The sequence below is a fragment of the Podarcis bocagei genome, assembly GCF_964188305.1.
Source record: "Podarcis bocagei genome assembly, chromosome: 4".
In the NCBI taxonomy this organism is placed as follows: Eukaryota; Metazoa; Chordata; class Lepidosauria; order Squamata; family Lacertidae; genus Podarcis; species Podarcis bocagei.
This window is the reverse complement of record NC_138128.1, coordinates 4,433,549-4,454,161: the sequence shown is the minus strand read 5'-3', so window position 1 is coordinate 4,454,161 and position 20,613 is coordinate 4,433,549. Positions and strand designations below refer to the sequence as shown.

General features: G+C 48.9%; 1 protein-coding gene across 5 annotated transcripts in view; it reads right to left on the bottom strand.

The window, feature by feature from the left end:
• The window catches only part of ARMC9 (armadillo repeat containing 9), a 98,275-nt gene that overhangs the window by 13,687 nt on the left and 63,975 nt on the right, over window positions 1-20,613 (bottom strand). For 4 of the 5 annotated variants that reach the window (XM_081190156.1, XM_081190157.1, XM_081190159.1 and 1 more), the window contains 5 exons: window positions 20,233-20,291; window positions 12,724-12,828; window positions 12,125-12,240; window positions 7,055-7,179; window positions 6,617-6,749 (listed from right to left, as the gene is read on the bottom strand). In XM_081190156.1, the coding sequence (XP_081046282.1) occupies window positions 6,617-6,749; window positions 7,055-7,179; window positions 12,125-12,240; window positions 12,724-12,828; window positions 20,233-20,291 (538 nt within the window). The remainder of the gene's footprint in view (window positions 1-6,616; window positions 6,750-7,054; window positions 7,180-12,124; window positions 12,241-12,723; window positions 12,829-20,232; window positions 20,292-20,613) is intronic. The other variant, XM_081190158.1, reaches the window with a different exon arrangement.

The window sequence follows — 20,613 nt, the reverse complement described above, 5'->3', positions numbered from 1 at the left end:
ACAAGGGGCTCACCATGGACAGCGCCAAGGTGCGAGCGGTGTTGGATTGGAAAAGTCCGCGCAACCGGAAGGAAGTCCAGCGGTTTGTCGGCTTTGCGAACTTCTATCGCAAGTTTATCAAGGGGTTTGCGATGCAAACGGCAGCCATCACAGACACGCTCAGCTCCAAGAAGAAGAAGTTCATCTGGACGGAGCAGGCGGAGCAGTCCTTTCAGGCACTCAAGCGTCTCTTTGCGTCGGAGGAGCAGCTACTGCACGTCAATCCCAGCAGGCCGATGAGGGTGGAGACGGACGCCTCAGACAGAGCCGTGGGAGCAGTTCTGTTGCAGCAAGACCCGCAGGGGGCTTGGAGACCGGGAGCGTTCTACTCCAGGAAGCTCACTAAGTCAGAACAGAACTACACCATCTGGGACAGGGAGTTGTTGGCCATTCATGCAGCCTTCAAGGCGTGGAGGCACTTCCTGATCGGAGCCAAGCACACGGTGCAAGTCTGCATGGACCACAAGAATCTGGAGCACTGGCGCACGGCACGGTTCCTGAACCAGAGGCAGATACGTTGGGCAGAGTTCTTTGCGGACTTCGACTTCCGTATAGAATATGTCCCGGGGGACACCAACATCATGGCGGACGCCCTCTCCCGTAAACCGCAATACCTCGAGGAGGCGACACCAGCGGCGGCCATGCACATTTTCGCACTGACAGCGTGGGCGTGCGCTTCGGCGACTGTTGACCTGGAGGCGGTAAGACGTGCGTTGCAGGACGACTCCTTCGCGCGAGCCAAGATGGCAGAGGCGCAAAGGGGCACGGCGGCGACCGGCGAGTTCCAGGTTCGCGATGGATTACTCCTCCGTAAAGGGGCCATCTACGTGCCGGGGGACGATCTTCGAGCCAAGGTACTGCAGCAGTTGCACGACGCACCCACTGCCGGGCACTTTGGCACAGAGAAGACGATAGAATTAGTCGCCAGAGACTTCTGGTGGCCCAGAATGAGAGGGGAGGTCGCGGACTACGTGGCGAGGTGCGACACCTGCCAGAGGGCCAAACCAGTACACAGACCGCCGGCAGGACTGTTGGAACCGCTGCAAACCCCGTTCGAACCGTGGGAGAGAGTGGCCCTGGACTTTGTCACGGATCTGCCCAGCTCGAGGGGCAAGACAGCAGTGCTAGTGGTGGTAGACTTATTCTCCAAGATGGCACATTTCATCCCGTGTGCGAAGGTGGCCACGGCGGAACAAACCGCCAAACTGTTCATAGATCACGTGTTCAGGGTTCACGGTCTGCCGCGGTCGATACTGTCCGACCGGGGGCGGCAGTTCATCTCGAACTTCTGGCAGAAGCTGATGGGCTTCCTGAACGTCAAGATCAACCTGGCTTCGGCTAGACACCCACAGACCAACGGACAAGCGGAGCGAGTCAATGCCATCATGCAGCAGTACCTGAGATGTTATGCTAATCAACAGCCCGCGACGTGGGTGGATTACCTGCCTCTCGCCGAGTTCGCCTACAACAACACGAAGCACGTCTCCACGGGAGTGACGCCGTTCTTCGCCAACAACGGAAGGCACCCCAGAACCTTCCCGGGACTGGAAAGAATGGGAGAGGGGGAGCCGCAGACAGCAGACGCGTTCGCGTCGGAGTTGCAGGAGGTCCACGATCAGCTTCGGCGGCACCTGGAGCTAGCCAAGCACGCATACAAGGTATAAGCAGACAAACACAGGAGGGTTGGCGAAGAGATCCAGGTGGGAGACTGGGTCTGGTTGGCAGCCCACGCAGTACCGGCCAGGTCGTTAGCAAAGAAGAAACTAGGGCATAAACAACTGGGGCCCTACCAAGTCGAAGAGCAGGTCAACCCGGTGGCTTTCAGGCTGGTGCTTCCGGAGGGCTCCAGGATGCATCCGGTGTTCCACAGATCGGTGCTCACTCCCTACAAGGCACCTCACAGATTTCAGGAACCAGGAACGGCACCGAGTCCGCTTCGAGAGGGAACCGAGCAAGGGGGAGCGGCACAGGAGGAGCCCCTCAACGAAGTCACAGAGATTTTGGACTCCAGATGGGGGAAAGAGGGGGTAGAATACCTTCTCGCCAAGGAGGGCACCCCAGCCAGTGCCAACAGCTGGGTGCCGGGCTACGCTTTGGAGGAACCTCTGCTCAAAGACGAGTTTCACGCCCTCTTCTCACATAGACCCATGCCAGCAGACTTTTTCGACGACTGGCTTTTCACACCCACGCTTTCAGCCAGCACGTTCCAGGGGTTCGACTCGGACGAGGAACCGACACGAGACGCCCGCTCCCCGGAGGGGTCACCCTCGGGATCTGCCTCAGAACCCTCGTATTGGTGGGACGATAGACCAGAGGAGCAGTGGCGCAGGAAGTGGCTGGAGGGTCCTGGGCGAGCAACGCCCCCAGGAGGGACCGACGACGAGGCGGACATGGACGTGTTCGGGGACGATCCGGGTTTCGAGCACGGCGGCACAGAGATGGAAGCGGAGGTGACCGTTGTCGACGAGAGCAGGGAGGAAGAACCGGAAGCTTTCAGTGGGAGGCCCGCCACGGGAAGCGAACTGTATCCGACATTCGTCCCCATGACACGGCAGCACCCAGCTCCCGCACCGGAAGGAGGGGAGGGGGAAAGGGGGGCTTCGAGGGGGGGATGGATGTCAGGGGTTCAGGAGCAGAGGCGAGGGCAAGGGAGGAAACAGAGAGCGAGGGGGAGGAGGCAGAGGAAAAGATGAGTGATGACGACGACCCGAGATCTCCGAGTCTTTCCAGTGAATCAGAAGATTCACAGAAAGGAGCACCAGTGGCCAGAACAAGGGGGGAACCTAGGGGGACACCCCAGGAAGAAGGGTCCAGAGGGGGCTCAGAGGGGAGCAGTTGGAAATCAGGACCAGCGTCACCAACAGAGAGCAGGGGAGAAGAAGGGCGCCAGGTATCAAGCGCTGGCAGATCGCAACAGGAGGGAGGGCACGAGTCAGGAGTGGCCACACCTCCATCGGGGAGCGAAGAAACGGTCAGGCGGAAAGTGGAAGGTTGGGCGCGCGCGCCAAGTTCAAATGCACAGGAAGGTGGCGCAGTAAGCAGCCCGGAAAGGGAGCCAGGTCCTAAAGCCCGGCGCAAGGAGACAGGAGGGTCCGGGGGGTCCGCGTCAGAAGAATCCCGGAAGGAAGAGACCACGGGGGGCAGAGGGACCCAGAGAAGAACGGTCAGGCGGAAAAGGTGGAGTAAGACTAGGTTAGTAAGCTGGTGCACAGGGGGTGGAGACTCAGACGGAGCTTCGCCGGTCTAACCCATAAGACGTAGAGCTGCACGCAGCAGCTTGAGAATGGAAACTGTAACTCAATAAAGACTTTTATAAAGTGAACGCTGGCTAGCGTGATCCTCTGTGAGCTAGGATCTGGAAGCAGCTCTGACACTATCTATCTATCTATCTTTTATCTGAACTCATCTCCTACAAGTGACTGTGGGACAAAGGCAAGGCACTCGGGTATCTTACTGTCCTGGAAAAGAGTGTTCTTCAAGGATTTCCCTATCCAAGTAACCCTGCACAAATAGAACCATGGGACCTTGGCACGAGTTCATTCTTCTTACGGTTTCTCCAGATCACTTTCTTCCCTGCTCAAGAACCCGTGCAGCTGTTAACTCCGCTGTCGTACAAGACTGAAAACTATTTGCCCAGCGTGGAGCTTCATTTATGGAGCTACCATGTTTTCGGAGCATCCACACATCTTCTTGCCATTTCCTCCCTTAGCCACTGCGAGCATTTTTGTGGGCTGCGGCTGCACAAAAGGGCATCAGTGGATGGCAACACAAAGAGCTGGGGCTGATGCTAAGCTGTTCCTGAGCAGGAACCCAGCGGGAGCCCTGCTGAAACTGCTTGGAAACTGCCAAAAATGAAGAGTGAAAGGTAAGTAATATAAATAAATCCCCTCTTCACCAGAACCCAGGGGCCAAATGCAGCTCTCCAGGCCTCTCTGTCTGGGCACCCACCTCAGTGGCCCTGATCCGTGCCCTCTTTCAAGTGCTTTTGGTCAGCTGGAATGTACCCTTGAACTGCATTGTGTTTTAAAATGCCTGGAGGGGTGTTTGTGCAAAAACCTGAGTTTGGGCTGGAATGCAGCCTACAGAGCAAAAGCGTGAATTGCCCCCGTTGCCCACACCTGCTTGTTGTCTCTGTCCCTACGCACCATTTGCATGCGGCCCCTGGAAAGTTGCCCACAAGGGAATGTGGCCCTTGGCTCCTCAACCCTGATCTAGCCCAATGCCTTGCTTCTTTTTTCAGCCAGCCAGTTGCTTCTAAGAATCTTATAGGTAGGCATCACAAGGGTGATGGCCGTCCCGTGGGGTTCTGACTCCAGCAGGTGGGACTCGGGAGTTAGACTGCGACTAAACAGGGAGGTTCCATTTCTCTACCATGGCTAACACCTGCTGAGGATAGACTTCTCAAGGAAGGGACCATGGATCTATCCAGTTCAGCATTCTGTTCGCAACAGCAGCCAGACAGGCGGCTTCCAAGAGGCTTGCAAGCCGGGAATGAAGACACACACCAACACACACAGCTCTCTTTGTTCCTGATGCAGTTTATCTGTACCATTTCAAGACAACAGCTGTTTAACAGAAGAGGCCTAACTTCAGGGAAGTCAATTCCCACCTCAACCTCCTCTCTGGGCAACGCTTGGACACCCTGACACTTTTATAGCCCTCCTAAAGTGAACGTCATGCTATACAGAGAGGCAACCAGAACTATATACACGCAGGTTGGATTTACGTGGCACCTTCCAAAACACATTCGCCCCCTTGCAAAAAGGGGGTGAGGAACTTTCTCTCCCCCTCCACCACTGCTGAGGGCTGCTTGCTCTTTGGGGACCCTCCCTTAACACCAGGCATAATTACTGTCCCAAAAATAACAATAAAAAAAATGAACACAAGATTATTGCCTCTGCTCTGCTTCCACAGCTGGAAGCAGCGAGAGAGAATGTGCTCTTGCACTCGGATCCTGCTTGCAAATTTCCCGCAGGCACCTGGTTGGCCACTGGGAGAACAGGATGCTGGGCTAGATGGGTCGTGGGCCTGATCCAGCCAGCTCTTCTTACGTTCTTAGTCTTCTACTTCGAAAGGGGAAAACACACATTGTGCAATGGAATGATTAACTGCGGCTACAGATTTTTGCCTTTGGGCTGCAAAACACAGGCTTCTGTTTCTTTAGCGCAGAAGTCCAGACTGCTTTCGAACTGCTAGGTTGGCAGGAGCAGGGACCGAGTAACGGGAGCTCACCCCATCGCGGGGATTCGAACCACCGACCTTCTGATTGGCAAGTCCTAGGCTCTGTGGTTTAACCCACAGCGCCACCCGCGTCCCTTTGGCCAACTTGGACAGCTTTAAAAGATTGTTAGACAAATTCATGCAGCAAAAAGCTGCCAACGGCTACTAGTCCCCATCCCTGTGTTCTACCTTCCTTGACAGAGGAGGTATGACTCTGAATACCAATCACTGGGAATCACAAGCAGGAAGAGTCCTGTCGCACTCGGGCAGTGGCGTAGCATGGGGGGTGCAGGGGGGCCGGCCGCACCGGGCGCAACATCTGGGGGTTAGGGTTAGGGGGCGCAAATCCACGGGTTAGGGGGCGCAAATTACTTGCCTTGCCCCGGGTACTGACAACCCACGCTACGCCACTGCACTCGGGTCCTGGCTTGTGGGCTTCCCTTAGGCATCTGACTAGCCCCTGTGAGAACAGGAAGCTGGACCAGCCGAGAGCCCTGCTTACGTCCATGGCACTGATTCACACCCGTGAAATGTCACGTCTGCCCATTTGCCTCGGAACTTCCCCTTTTGCAAGAAACACATTCAAAGAAAAACGCTATGAATTATTATTTGGCCCCGAAGGCTAATTGCAATTGATGGACAAAAGCTACAGTGGAATGTGAACATTGAGAGGAACATTTAGGAATAAATTTCTGATGGTAAGAGTAATTTGGCAGTGGAACGGACAACCTCAGACGGTGGTGGACTCCCCTTCATTGGAGTTTTCTAAACAGAGGTTGTCACCTGTTAGGGATTCTTTACCTGTGATTTCCGCATTGTAAGGGGGCTACTCTATTCTGAACTTAAAAATGGAAAGCGTAATGCTGGTGGTCAACAAAAGAGGTTTAAAGACTCTCTCAAGGCAAATCTAAAAAAAATGTAGTATAAACACCAACAACTGGGAAACACTGGCCTGTGAGCACTCCAATTGGAGAACAGCCTTTACCAAAGTTGTCATGGGCTTTGAAGATGCTCAAATTCAGGATGAAAGGGAGAAATGTGCTAAGAGGAAGGCACGCTTGGCAAACCCTCACCGTGATCAACTCCCGCCCGGAAACCAATGTCCCCACTGTGGAAGGACGTCTGGATCCAGAATTAGCCTCCACAGTCACTTACGGACTCACTGTTAAAACCGTATTCATGGAAGACAATATTACTTGGCTACAAGTGATCGCCAAAGAAAAATAAAGAAGAAATAGGGGGCTGAGCCCGGTGACACTTGGGGTCCCTTCTGACTTTATGATTCTGCAATTCTATGATAAATACGCTACTTAAGAATTTACAGGCCACTCTTTCAATAGACAATACACTTACATACCTGTCTGACAGTCGGTCTACGCTGTCCTGGGCAACACTGAAGGACTGGAGAGTCAGGATCTCAGCAGCTGATGGGGGAGAACCAACCATTCCAAGACGCCCCAGGGACCCCTCAGAGGTTTCAGTTTCAACTGCTGTTTTAGAAAAGAAATGCTTCAAAATTTGGGAGGTGGTGCTTTTTCTGCCAAATGTTTGGGCCCGCATCTCGTGTCCCGTGCCCTGCCTGCTGGTCCACCCATCTTTCAAACCCTCTTGTGGCAACAACGTTCCCCCAACCTGATGCCCTGCATGATGGGAGTTGTAGTCCAAAACATCTGGATGACACCAGATTGGGGGAGTGCTAGCAGCGTAATATCTAGACCAGAGGAGCATGTTCACTGATATGCCTTGGAATGTCCGACTTAAACCTAAAATTCGCGGACTTCCATCCAATCCTTACACGATGAAGAGAAGCAGAGCTCGGAATGGCTGGGTCTCTTGCCGCTGCGGGTGGGGGGACGGGAGTTCTGCTCAGACTGGAGATGGCTGTCCCTGCTACAGGAAGAAAGGGCATCATTTTCTGGCCTGGCAAGGAAAACGAAAAGTCAAAGAACGGTGAATGCTTGTAACTGAAAACGATTATCGTGCAAGAATTATTGCCTCCTGCGTTTCCTGTGATAGAGAGGCATTTTGCATTGCAAGCTGGCTTGCCAGCACCAAAGCAGCCTTGCGGTGCAGTTTCCCCCTTGTTTACCAAAGTCAGGACATTTTTGCGGAGGAGAACTCTGGGATTATGTACGCAGCTCCTTAGCAAAGCTGGGCAAAAGCCTCCTCTCAACTCATTCCACAGTGTCAGATCAAGAATTACATTTCCGTTTGATTCTGTCCCTTTTATAGTAAGCTGAATGCCTGCACCTCCTTATAGGAAGTCTTCCATTGGCCCATTAGCTCATTACGGTCTGCTCTAGGCTTCCCTAATCTGGTGGCTCCCTCCCATAGGTTTTCGGACTGCAGCTCCAAACAATCCTGACCACTGGTCATGCTGGCTGGGCTAATGGGAATTGTTGTCCAACAATATGCCCAGAGATCTGCACCGGTTGCCGATTTGCTACTGGGCCAGGTTCAAGGTGTTGCTATTAGTATACAAAACCTTCATCAACTTGGGACCAGTTTACCTGCAAGATTGTCTTACCCCACATACGTCCACCTGACCACTTCCATGTAAGGAACTAGCACAGTTTTAGGTAGCACACGATACCCATTCCACCTTTGTAAGAAATCTTTAGTGTGGCAGCACTTCCTGCCTACTGACCCCAAGCAGACACATTCCCTGTACTCTTTTGGGTGCCTGCTAAAAACATTGTTGTTTATAGACAAAAGCCTGCCCAGAAATGAAGAATGTGAACGTATGTTTAAAAGTTGTTTTTATGGTGATGGGAAAAGGAATTGTCTGTGGGATTGAGTGTAGGTATGTTTGAACATTTTTAAGGATTGTATGAAATGTATGTTTGTATATTCGCAATATGTGTGTATTAATGCTGAATTATTTTAACAATAAAAACTTAAAAACAACTTTTATTATTATTATTTTTTATGTATTTATTTTATAAGTAAAATAAATTGATAGAGAATTGGCTGGAGAAACCCAGCTAGATGGGTGAGGTATAAATAATAAATTATTATTATTATTATTATTATTATTATTATTATTATTATTATTATTATTATTATTAGAATTTATATACCGCCCTATGCCCAGACGTCTCTGGGCGGTTCACAGAATAAAATAAAAATATAAAACCACAAAATACATAACCAAAATAAAAAAGCAACCCACTCGTAAACCACATTGATGGGGTTTTTTTGATGTTTTGTTTGTTTTTTGTACAAAAATCAACCAGTGTATAAATTTCAGGAAATAAATACGTTTCTGTCCTTGGTATGCCTCCCCCCCCCCCCTTCTCAGTTTGATTCCCTGGCACCATATTTGTATAAATTAACTATCCCAAAATACAGAGGTGCCTTCTTCACACTGGCCAGACTGGATGTGATGCCCTCTGCCCTACTCGAGGGCAGGTACCAAAAGATTCCAGCTGAGAAACGACTCTGCCCCTGTGGAGATGGCAGTCTGGAAAGAGTGGCTCATGTTCTCCTGTCCTGCCCCCTTTACAAAGATCTGAGGAAAGTGATCATCACCCCACTCTTACTTTCCATCCCAGGCCGCCCATCTGAGGCCACATTGTTCTTTCTTTTATCAGATCAAAATGATCAGACAACAGCAAAGGTTGCTAGGTTTATCGAGGGTGCAGTGAGATTAAGGGCCACTATCTGAACGATAATCTTGGTCATTCGATTGCCCTTTTTACCCAATGTTGTCTTTTTAATTGTATATATTGCTTGTTTTATGTTGCTAAGGCCATTGGCTAATGCGAATAAAGTTTATCTATCTATCTATCTATCTATCTATCTATCTATCTATCTATCTATCCATCTATCTATCCATCTATCTTTCTATGTTTCTGGATGGCACCAGACTGGGGAAGGCTGAACTCCATTCTGATGGGTAACAACTCTCTTATTTGGATAGGAATCTTCCAGCACCAATATTTCAGAGTTGTGGGAAATTGACCATGGGTCCTTCCGCAGCCAACGCATATGATCTTCTCCTGAGCTACAGTCTCTGGGCTGCCAGTTCCAATCCCTGAGGGTGAAAGTGAAGGAAGCGTGGGACTTTTTTTTTTTTTTAGATTTCCACCTTTTCCACATTTGGTTGCTGCTATTTATATGCACTTGCGCCTAGAACTTTGCTTTTACCACGCTATTAAAACGTGACTGAGAAATCAATGTAGATGGCAGAGATGCGGCATTCTGATGACAGGGCCTGATTCGGCGAATGGCAAAGGCTTTCCTCAAATCCAGCTGAGAAAGAAATCACGGTTCCCCCTGGTCTGGAGAACGCCAAATTAAATTGCCAGGTCTGAAATGTGCTTTGCAGGAAGCGGCAGGTGAAATCTGAGGCTCCCAGGAGTGGCACCTGGGGCTGGTGCCCACATGACGCATCAAAAGGCCTGTGCAAGGGATTATCGAATGCTTGTGATGTTATCTACGGTTGCAGCAGCTGCGGCAGAGGTGGTACACTACAGCCACTCCATCCCTCTGGCTTGGAGCAGCTGCTGTTTGGCTATTCCTGCTCCAGGACTTCACAAGGTTGGTCCAAGGCATTTTGCAGCCTGCCCGCCTTTTCCCAGACATAATAATTTAGTAAGTTCTTTTTTAAAATCAAGGTGCATAGTACCCGACAGTAGCAACCCTCATTTACCTACTTTCTTTTTCTTTGCTCCATTCAAACCACCACCGCCCGCACCTCCCTGTCATCGTTCTTCTCTTGGACTACTGCAATGCGCTCTACGTGGGGCTGCCTTTGAAGGTGACCCGGAAACTGCAATTAATCCAGAATGCGGCAGCTAGACTGGTGACTGGGAGCGGCCGCCGAGACCACATAACACCGGTCCTGAGAGATCTGCATTGGCTCCCAGTACGTTTCTGAGCACAATTCAAAGTGCTGAGGCTGATCGGAGCTGGAGCCCAATGACTTAAGCATGGGCACAGGTTGCTACCTTAGGCTATTATTTACCATTTCCCAGTTTGCGTGTGACACGGCGTGCTCCAAGGGAGCCTGTCTCTGGCATAGAATATTACATCATCATTATTATTATTACTACTACTACAGCAACCTTTAGTTAGCTGGAGCCTTCCAGTCGTTTTAGACTCCCAGCAGCCAGCTCAATGGTTAGGGATGACCAGAGTAGTACTCCTGCAATATCTGGAGGGCACCAGGTTGGGAAAGGCTCCATTACGGTACTGAGCTGGGGGAAATGCTTTAATCATCAATTCGTTTCCCAACGCCTGGGTCTGAGAGTGCTTTGTATCTCATCTCTCTCCCACCCTGAGTTTTCACAGCCTTGTGAGTGGAAGTTGAGAGGGGAGAGAAAAAGGAGCAAAGAGGGGTAATGTCATGGCACTTATCCAGCGCATTGTTTAAATCTAACCACTTCAATGTTTCCACGCTGGCTGTTTCTATTGCTAAGTCCTGTTAGGTCTTGCAAATGGTGACAGCGGGGGAAAAAGTAGGCAGAAAAGAAAGAGAAGCGGCAGAGAGTTTTTGAAAGCGATTACCTCTCTGCAGTGGTTGTGTGCTGTTCAAAAAGTAAAGGGAGGGAGTGACAGCAGGTGGAAAGCTTTACATCTCACTATATTTTTAGAAGCATAATCCACCATATTGTAATAAGGAGGACTTCTCATTTTATCATACACGAAAACACCTAGAAAACGAAGAAAGCCCCACCTGCTAGGAAGGGCAATGAAAAGCCTGCTATTTTGCAAATGCCTCTTCTTCACATTTATGCAGTTTAAAAGTTTCCTGCCCTGCACGCTGAGATGAAACACCAACCGTGGCTGAAAATGTCACAAGAAAACCAGCAAGGGCACTTAAAAAACTAAGCAGATGACAGCCATTCCTGCAAACCAGGCCGCTCTTCCCAGCGGTTCTGGCTGGCTCACATGCTGGCTCCCTAATTTGGGTAATAATGCAAAAAGGGCTGTTGAGCCTGAGAAACAAAACCGGCTTCTTTGAACAACTATGTTCCTATTGGTCAGATTTAGCTGCAATTCCTGCATTGCAAGGGATTGAACCAGCTGACCCTTTGGGTCTGTTCCAGCTCTACAATTCTATGCTTCTGAGATGACGATGATGATACCATATCACATTTTTGAGCGTCCAAAGCTTATCTGCATCATCTTGCCAGCCTTACAACACCTCTCTGCGCTTTTGCCCTCTGCACTGTTCCTGCTTCCTCCTGACCTTTACGCATTGTCTCCAAGTGTTTCTTTTGGATGGAGGTTCTGCCTCTTTCTCCATACAGATTTGTACAAACATTGACACAGCATGGATGTGAACCTGTGGCCTTTCAGATGCTGCTAGGTGACGACGGCAGGAGAGAGACGCTAACATCTGGCATGGAACACAGGGCAGGAGGGGAGAGGCCTTGTGATTTCCCCTGCTCCTTTCCCTGAGTCACTGGCTCTTAACAGCTGTAGCTTGAGGAAGCGGCTCCAGGGAGGGCGTAGGAGGGCCTGGCTAGCCCAAGGTCTTTATAGGAACATGCACAGCAAAGCTGGAGGTCGACACCAAAGGCAGGGCTTTGCCTATTCCACTCTGTTTCAAAAAATCTGCATCTAGAGACAATCCAAATATCACGGCAAAAAACCTGCAACTTGTGTCTGCATAACTTCGCCTGGATTTACTATGCTTTTGCTAGTTATGGGGAGATGCAAGGAGCTATCCCACCCCGACAAAGGGCATGTGTTGCTCTAAGTGAAAACTCCTTTTAAAAAACAAAGCAAGGGCAACGTCCTGTCTAATGCTGTTTTATTTCGTCAGAATCTTTCCATCAATCTGAATTGCATTTTCTTTGAACCAAGGTCAAAAGCAAAAGGCCTCCCAGCTTTGGGCTTGTTTGACCAGACTTACGTTGGGTAGGCAGCCCTGTGATGGCCTGGTGTCACAGGTCTCTGGAGGGGCTCGTCAATGCTTTGCGGGAGGCTGGGGATCGGCTTCTTCTTCACTTTCGGTGTGTTGGTCATGATCTGAAATGAGGAGGAGAGATCAGCTGCACTAAACAGAGACCTCAGGAGGGGGATGCATCCTGAGTCCATGCTAGTGCTTGTCCAAAGGCCAGGTGCAGTGGGAAGGAAGAAGAGGGTCAAGTCTTGTCCCGCCTCCCCCAACACATGGAGGCAACGTTCTAAGGCTTATTAGGCAAATCAGTGCCTTTTTTTAAAGAAAAAAAGAAGGCAACATTCTAAGGCTTATTAGGCAAATCAGTGCCTTTTTTTAAAGAAAAAAAGAAGGCAACATTCTAAGGCTTATTAGGCAAATCAGTGCCTTTTTTAAAGAAAAAAAGAAGGCAACATTCTAAGGCTTATTAGGCTATTGCTACTAAAATCTGAACTATGTCTTCAGGTTGGGTAAAAGGGGGGAGGTATGCTCAGTTTGTCATTTTTCTCTTTTTGATACATAACTCAAAATACAAATTTTTGGTAAGCATAATACCCAAAGCCACTACTTACTCCCAAGTATTCCGTGGTCAGGAGCTTCTCACCCGACAACTCCCCCTGTTGCGGCTGCAACACTTCGTCTTTGTCCAAGTCGGCCTCCATGCTGTTGTGGTCTTCCTGCCATGACATGAAAGCAGAGAGTCAGGGACCCCTAAGAGCCGGGACAGTTCTCAGGTCACGGGATTAAACCATGTGACAGGCAAAGCCAATGAGATGCAGTGCATGGCTCCCAATGCCGAGCAGTGTCTTCATCAGGCAAAAGCTGCTCAGCAATTAAGGCAGACATAAAGTTACAGTTCTGTCAGCTAGTCGGGCAAGGTGTCACCGTGGTTCTGCTCCTGCCTAGAAGGTCATCTCCAGAGCACAGAAGCAGGTAGCCACTCTTCAGTCCACAACAGTTAAGTTATGGTGTTCCATAGGGTTTCATTCTGTCCCCAGTGCTATCCACCACCCTAAGTCACTGAAGACAACCATAGGAGATTTGAGGCAAAGAGCCATCAGCTCACTGATGGGACCCAGCTCTATTTCTCTGTATTGTCTGAGTTGGGAGATGCTGTGCAGGTTTTGGACTGGTGTCTGATCAGGATCAATAAAGTGAAACTGGATCTGAAGAAGGCGGAGGCTCCGTGGAGAGGTGGTTCCCTTGTCTGGGGCGTTGGAGAAGTTGCCTGTTCTGGACAGGGCTGAGCTCACTCTGAAGGAGCAAGTGCATGGTCTGGGGTGCTCCTAGCCCCTGTGCCACACTTGTTCTCTGAAGTTACCTGAAGCAGCATGGAAGCAGCCATGGAAGTAGGGGCAACCATGCTGCCCAGACAACAAGCACACAGGGGTTATGTCAGCTCAACGCAAGCTGGCTGGCAAGGGGAACATCCTGCAAATCAGTGGTTCCCAAACGCTTTTGGTCCACCACCCCTTTGGTTCCATCAACACATCTCCAGTACCCCCTACCCTATAAAAAGCATTATTCAGAATAGCGGTTTGCATGACCCACTAAGGAAGCTTATGACTTAATAAAATCCAGCAACAATTGCACATTCGTTCAAAATCCAAACTTAAAACCATGAAAAGACCTGGGCTGAACAAAGACATTGGATTCTTATCTCACTATACATAACTAAACCATTTCTCACCTTCCCACCCCTTGCCTTTTCCTGTAAGACCTATTACAGTCGTTAAGAGTCGTCAAGAGGCTCTCTCAGCTATCTGCCTATCTCCCATTCCCACCACCCTTCTGAGTAACACCCCTCCCCACCTTCTCACTATATAGAAGGATCTGGCAACTTCTGTTTCAGTGTATCTGAAGAAGTGTGCATGCACACGAAAGCTCATACCAAGAACTAACTTAGTTGGTCTTTAAGGTGCTACTGGAAGGAATTTTTTTGTTCAAAATCCAATTAGAACTATTTAGTTTAATCTATTCAACAAAACAGGTGAACCTGATCTAGAGATACAAGTTTTTCAATGTCTGATAGTCATTGACCCCTTCAGAGGTCCCCTGCTGCTCGCTTGTCTCTTAGCACCCCTCTAGGTGATCACCCCCCAAGGGGCAATGCGACCCCTTTGGGAACCACCGCTGTAAATCATCAAGGTGGCCGCAGACTTTTGAGTATGGCATGCTTGGATTTTACTGTGCCTTTTACACGAATTGCCCAAATCCATGCTGAAAGGAAGCAGAAAGCTATAAAACTGTAGTGTCATCTCCAGAGTGACAAAGGCCAGAAGAAATAAACCCAGAACACTGGTATCACTGTTCACTGGGAGTAAACCGTTGCTGATGCAAGGAGGGGGGGCTGAAATCTGCATAGGCTTCCAAAATAGGGGCTGTTTGCAAAGGTGAGCTTTGCATGAACAAGAACAGGAGATCCATACAAGGGAAACCGGCCAAACAAATCCCCACTGAAGCTAACTCAATTCCGCTGCAGCTCTGACAAAATGTTCTTTCTAAACAGTTAAATGAAATTAGCCAAATAAATTGCCACCAGAGTTTGCAGGCTATTTGTACAATGAAGGCATTGAGCAGACATGCAAAGCCCATGATTTTCATTCCCTGATTTACACCAAATACTACACAGCATCCTTGTGAGTCTCCCTCTGTGCAGCGGATGGGAGGAATTAAACTCACCAACTGCTGCAGCGATTAAAACAATGGGCAGGATTAACGTGCCCCAGGAGTGGAAGCCCTGCACAAGGACTCCCACTTGAGCAAAGGGGCTCTTCCCACCGTTGCCCCCCAAAATTGGCTCAGCAGAGGAAAGGAGGTAATTCAGTCTGAAAAGCTGAAACACTTGTGTAGACAGAATGTTCGTCATGGCGTAATGCTGAATTCGACCGATTTTTAAAATTACTAACAATTATTATTTATGTGGTGGCACTTTAGAGAGTTACATAAGCGAAAACCTAGCAGGTCTCTGCCCCAAGATGCTTACAATTTAAAGTTCAATTGCTGCGGGAAGGGCGAAGATGACACAGGCAGACAGAGGGAGGGAGGGATGAGACAACCATAACCAAGCGTGATCATGTGGAGAAAAAGAAGAAAATTATAACTTAATTCAGGCTATCGGCTAAAATGTGATTTGGAAGATCACGAAAATGATGTGAGCTCACGCTTCCTTCCTTCCTTCCTTCCTCTCTCCTGTCTTCTTTCTCCATTTCCTGCTCAGCACCAACTATAGTTTTTCATGAATTCCAAAATGGCACACCATAGGTAGCGCTTGTTCTCCAAAGCAGAATCAGAAACAAACCATCTGGCATTTAAGGCGCTGCCTTTCCCACAGGCTTGGGACTCGTCCAGCCTCAGTATCAGAGGCTAAACTCACTCGGGGTGCAGATGGGCTTGTTGCAGGATCCTGGCTCCTCACCCCAAAGGTGAAGCCTGACCTGGGGCTTGGTGTAGGTTCTCCTGGTCTTCCTCTGACGAGGACGCCCCTAGCTGATCCATGCCACTCTGTTGTGTTTTACTGCATTTTAATAACAGATTTTTTAAAATATATTGTGATTTTAAACTGTTCCAAGGCGCCTGTAAGTAGTGCGCTGGCGCTAGAAGAAAGGGGTAGAAAATGTTACGTCAATAAAAAATAATCACGGGAATAGAAAGCCTCCTCCTTGGCACAGTTTGGGAGGATGGCATTTTATTTCCTGGGTTACGGAAAGAATGTGTTGACATAGGTTCACACCTTTCTTGACACTGACAAAGGGAGTAGGTTTGTGGTTTCAGGATGCTTCTACATCCTTCAACTCTTCCTCTTGCAGGCTAAGACCTTGGTAGACCTTGGTAGACCGGTCAGTCCCTTACACAATTTCACCACCTCACAACAGCAGATCATTCCTTCCTGCATTCTGAAAGGAGAAGGGGTCCAACCGCTTGCCGTGTGTCAACAAACGACTATTTGCTCAAAAACCAGGAACAATATCCTGCGAGAAGCTGCTAAGTATCCCTGGTGACATTCAGGAGGTCATGGCCTGCAAACCCATTTTGCAATCCAAGGATTAAACCTGCCCAAGCGGAGGAATAGAATTACAAGGGTAAGAACAGAAAAGGCCTGGCTCTCAACTGGACGGAGAGAACTCGGATTTCAGTCTCTGCCAAAATAGTTAATGCTTAAATCATTACAGTGCAGAGGCAAGGCTTAAAAGGCACATTAGGTGAATTGCATGGCCAGAGGCAAGCTAAGAAGTTGATCCAACAAGCCACAGGCCACTCTGCCTCTTCCTTTTGAAGCGTGGGGTGGGCACAACCTTTGGTGCAGCCAATGACAGGGGTCCTGAGACTGGGCAAGCAATTGGGTGCTCTATGACCTAGGAGGAGGAGATAGTTCCAGTGTCCAATTGGCATCCAGACTGTTACCAGGGACATCACTGATAGGAGGAAGTGCTGGAGGTGGCTCCACGGTGGGAGGGTCTTTGGGAGGGTCCTGGCTATCAGGGTGTGGTGGCAAAAGAGTACAAGGATGCTATTGTCCGATGGATAATTCAACTACAGAAGATGACAGCGGCAGCCTTGCTGGTTCAATCAGAAGTCTATCCACTCAAGCATTCCCACGTCTCCCCTGCCCCTCCATAAAAGGAATACAGTGGTGCCCCGCAAGACGAATGCCTCGCAAGACGGAAAACTCGCTAGACGAAAGAGTTTTCCGTTTTGGAGGTGCTTCGCAAAACGAATCTCCTATGGGCTTGCTTCGCAAGATGACAATGTCTTGCGAGTTCCTGCTGGTTTCTTTTCCTCCCCCCCCCTTTTTCTAAGCCGCTAAGCCACTTATCAGCTGATCCGATCAGCAGATAAGCCGCTAAAAGCCGCTAAAAGCCGCTAAAAGCCGCTAATCCGCTAATCTGTCAATGGGCTTGCTTCGCAAGACGAAAAAACCGCTAGACGATTTTCGTCTTGCGAGGCACCACTGTAACTCTCTAGTCTTGATCAACAAAAGCAGATTGCCCACAGGGCAAAGGTCAAACACATGCATCTCTTCACACATGCAAAGGGGAAAGAGTCAGTGTGGGCAGTGTGCTCCATCTGGATTCAAACCACTTCTCAGCTATGAAGTTACTATCTCTCCGTCAGGAGCCAAGTTGCACCATGGGCCTCTTGTGTAGGCAAGAGGAGATTAAGGTGCAAGAGATTCAGTGGTCTATGTATGCTAGACATGAGCTGTGGACCTGAATCAGATCATACCCATAAGTCAAGGCCAAGCAGCCCATGTGCAGAAGAGCTGGTCAGCTGTGAGCAAACATCTCCCACCCACCCCAACCAGAAAAAGGTCTTAGTCCTCATTCTACAAAAAAGGCAACCTGTCCAGCACTGTTAAAAGATGTACCAGGGAACTGAAACTCACAGCCTAGCTGAACGCAAGCAAAGAGAATCAGGATCCTGGCTCATTGTAGCAGTCTGCAAGTCATACTTCACACATTCAGGTTTGGGGTTCCCGTGCCCCCCCCAACTGTCTCACTATGTTTGCTAATCAGACATGTTCTGCAGATCTTCACAGTGCTTCAAAGACCTGCAAAACCTGCTTGACTACAGATCAGAAAGGTCAAGAAAAAATTGACATGCATCAGTCAATGATGCTTCATTCATACTGTCTACAGTCCTGTGAACAACAACCATTGCTACACAGCCAAAGAAATAGACCCACAGCAATTGGGGGGGGGGGAGGCGTGTGTGACTTCGGTTACACAAATAAGTAAAATGTAAAGCTTAGAACTGCTTGCCTTTCCACCCTGGTGAATGAAAGGTGCTCTGTAACTTGGAAGGTGAAACGGGAATGCACTCTTAGGAATATTTTACAATCCTCCCATCAGTCACAGTGGGCCCTAAACAGGAGACCTTCTTGGTGGGCTCTGCCCTAAGTCTTTTGGGTATTTCCAGGTAATCCCAAACTACAGCCTCATCTTCCCTTTAAATAGCCCACACAGCTTGTCCTTTTTGCCTTGCTGAACATGAGACAGAGGCCTCTGAGACAGAGACATTTGCTTTGGCAAATGATCCTTTCAAGCCCACAAATTTCACACTATTTATATCCCAGTATTTTTCCAGGAATTTCTCACCAGTTGCAATCGTGCTGGCACAGATGCCCCAGATATTGCTGCAGTGGAGGAATGCAAGCAGGGCGGATGGAGGCTTATTATCAGAGCATCTTCTTTAAAACATGCTCTGCAGGTTGGCCTGGTAATTAAGACAGGTCAGCACGTCCACATAACAAGCCCAAGGATTAGGACCGAGCTAAAACTGTTTCACTTTTTTGTGCATGCTTTGGCAGTGTCAAAAAACATTTCCCCTTTTTTCAACACTCCTTGCAAACATGCTCATTTATTCATTTGAATTGCCCCTCACTTGCCCTCACCAAATTGCCTTCAGTGATCTGTCCAAGGCTAATAAAATGCTTTGTGATTTCACTTCATGCTGTGACCTCACCGGAACTGATATAAACTATGCCATCCCACTCAATACAGGATTCCTAACTGGATGGAATGAGCCATGTGACTATATTCAGGAAGAAGACTTGGGGAGGGGATGAAGAGGAACAGTGTGACAGGGAAATACCTAGGTCCAAATCCTGATTCTGTGGCTTCAGGGAAGTTTCTCTTCACCCCACCCCATAGCATCTCAGATGCAAAAGTACAGAGTTTTGTCCATCTTGTTTTGGAGAGTAAGCCCATTTCTGGAGGTCCAGGGTACCTAAGGGATCGCCCCAAACCCTTGGACCGCAGCTCAAACACTCAGATAACCCGCAGGAGCATCACTGGTCATTCCTTGAGTTGATGAGGCTCCACTATGAACCCCCAAATTTGGGATCCCCTCCAAATCTGTGCCAAACTTTTGCAGCGTTTTGCAGCAAAAAACACCCCATTTTGCAGCGCCCCAGCAACTCATCAATTGCTTCTCAAACCTGGGGTCATAGCTATCAACCCTAGGTTTAAGAAGCAATTGCTCCGTTTGTGGTGGGTGGCAAAAGAGGACATCGGTCACATCCATTTCAGTTATCCCAGAAGCAGGTATAAGAAGTTCTCTGCAAGTCTAATTTTACGGATCACAGTTGCCAAATACGTTTTGTAAGGCAAATGTAATATTGGTTCTGATTGTACTGTGGCAGAAGAACTCATGGTGATGTTTTCACTGCAAAAAAACAACAACCACCCTGCAAAACTTTGGCACAGGTTTGCAGAGGATCCCAACTTTTGTAGTTCATATTTATTGGGCCCATAAACGGAGCCTCCGGTGTCACTGGCCCAGTCCTGTGGAATACGCTGCCTTCTGTGCCAACCTTTAAACATCTGCTGAGAAGTTTTCTAGTCCGCCAGGCCTTTGCAGGCAATTAAGAATACATCCAGCCACAATGGTGAAGTGTTAAGTCTTATTTTATGCTGCTTATATTGTATGGTTTTGTTTTTATTGCTGTAAAACCACTGTGATGTGTGACACAGTGGTATAGAAATATTTTTATCAATAAATAAACCCAGCCACAAAGTTCAGCTGAAGCCTCGGGTTTCTTTTGCCTCTGCAATCGTCAGGTGAAAGTACAGAGCCACGGTGGGTCTCTGCTCCCTGACCGCAGCTCAGAGTTGAAAGCAGGAGACAGAGATCCATTCCTCTGAGAAGCCATCAGGTGTAGAGAGGGAGAAAATAGATGCAACTCGTAGTTCCCATCATCTCTAGCGCCAAACTGGAGGATGTAGGTGCCCCAGGACTTGCTTGGTAGAGCAAGTGGACCTGCCTCCCCACCTCCAGCTTGCAAAACTCTCCTGCTCTTGGCAGCTTCAAGCCAACAGGTGGACAGAGGGGCAGTAAATCCCCCTGCCCAATGTCATGCTGTGTCCCACAGGTAGAGGAAGAGGCCAAGGCAAGAACCTGCCCTTCTGGGAGGCAGGAGCTGGTAACACAAACTTTTTGTTGGCTAGCACAGGTAGCCAAAATTGATCGACCCAGAAATGTTATGGGGCGCAGAGATATTATGACGGTCAAGTATTCCAGCCTCGCATGAGGCACAATGAACTCTTAAGGCTTTCAGGCATCCAGCTTATAAAACTTACCTCGTCATTATCTTCCTTCTCCTCATCATCAGACTCAGCGCTATCATCCAATGGATCTTCTAGAAGGAAACAAGATGAAACATAAGAGAAAATGAGCACAGCAGTTTGCTTCATCAGAAGTTTCATGTAGCGGGTCCCCGTCCACCCACCACTACCCTCATTTTCAACACTGACTGATATTTTTACTCTCTTTGGGCATGTTCCAAAGGGGACATTTCCCTGCACAAGCCATAATGAAAGTAGTGCTGTGTTAAGGCATTTGGCCTAACCATTTTCCATCACTTTATAGAGGAGTGGCCTTAAAATGGCCTCGGAAGTTCTTTGCAATTGGGCTGGGGGGCCGGGCAAAGCTGCAACATTTTGTGTTGGGAGAGGTGAGGT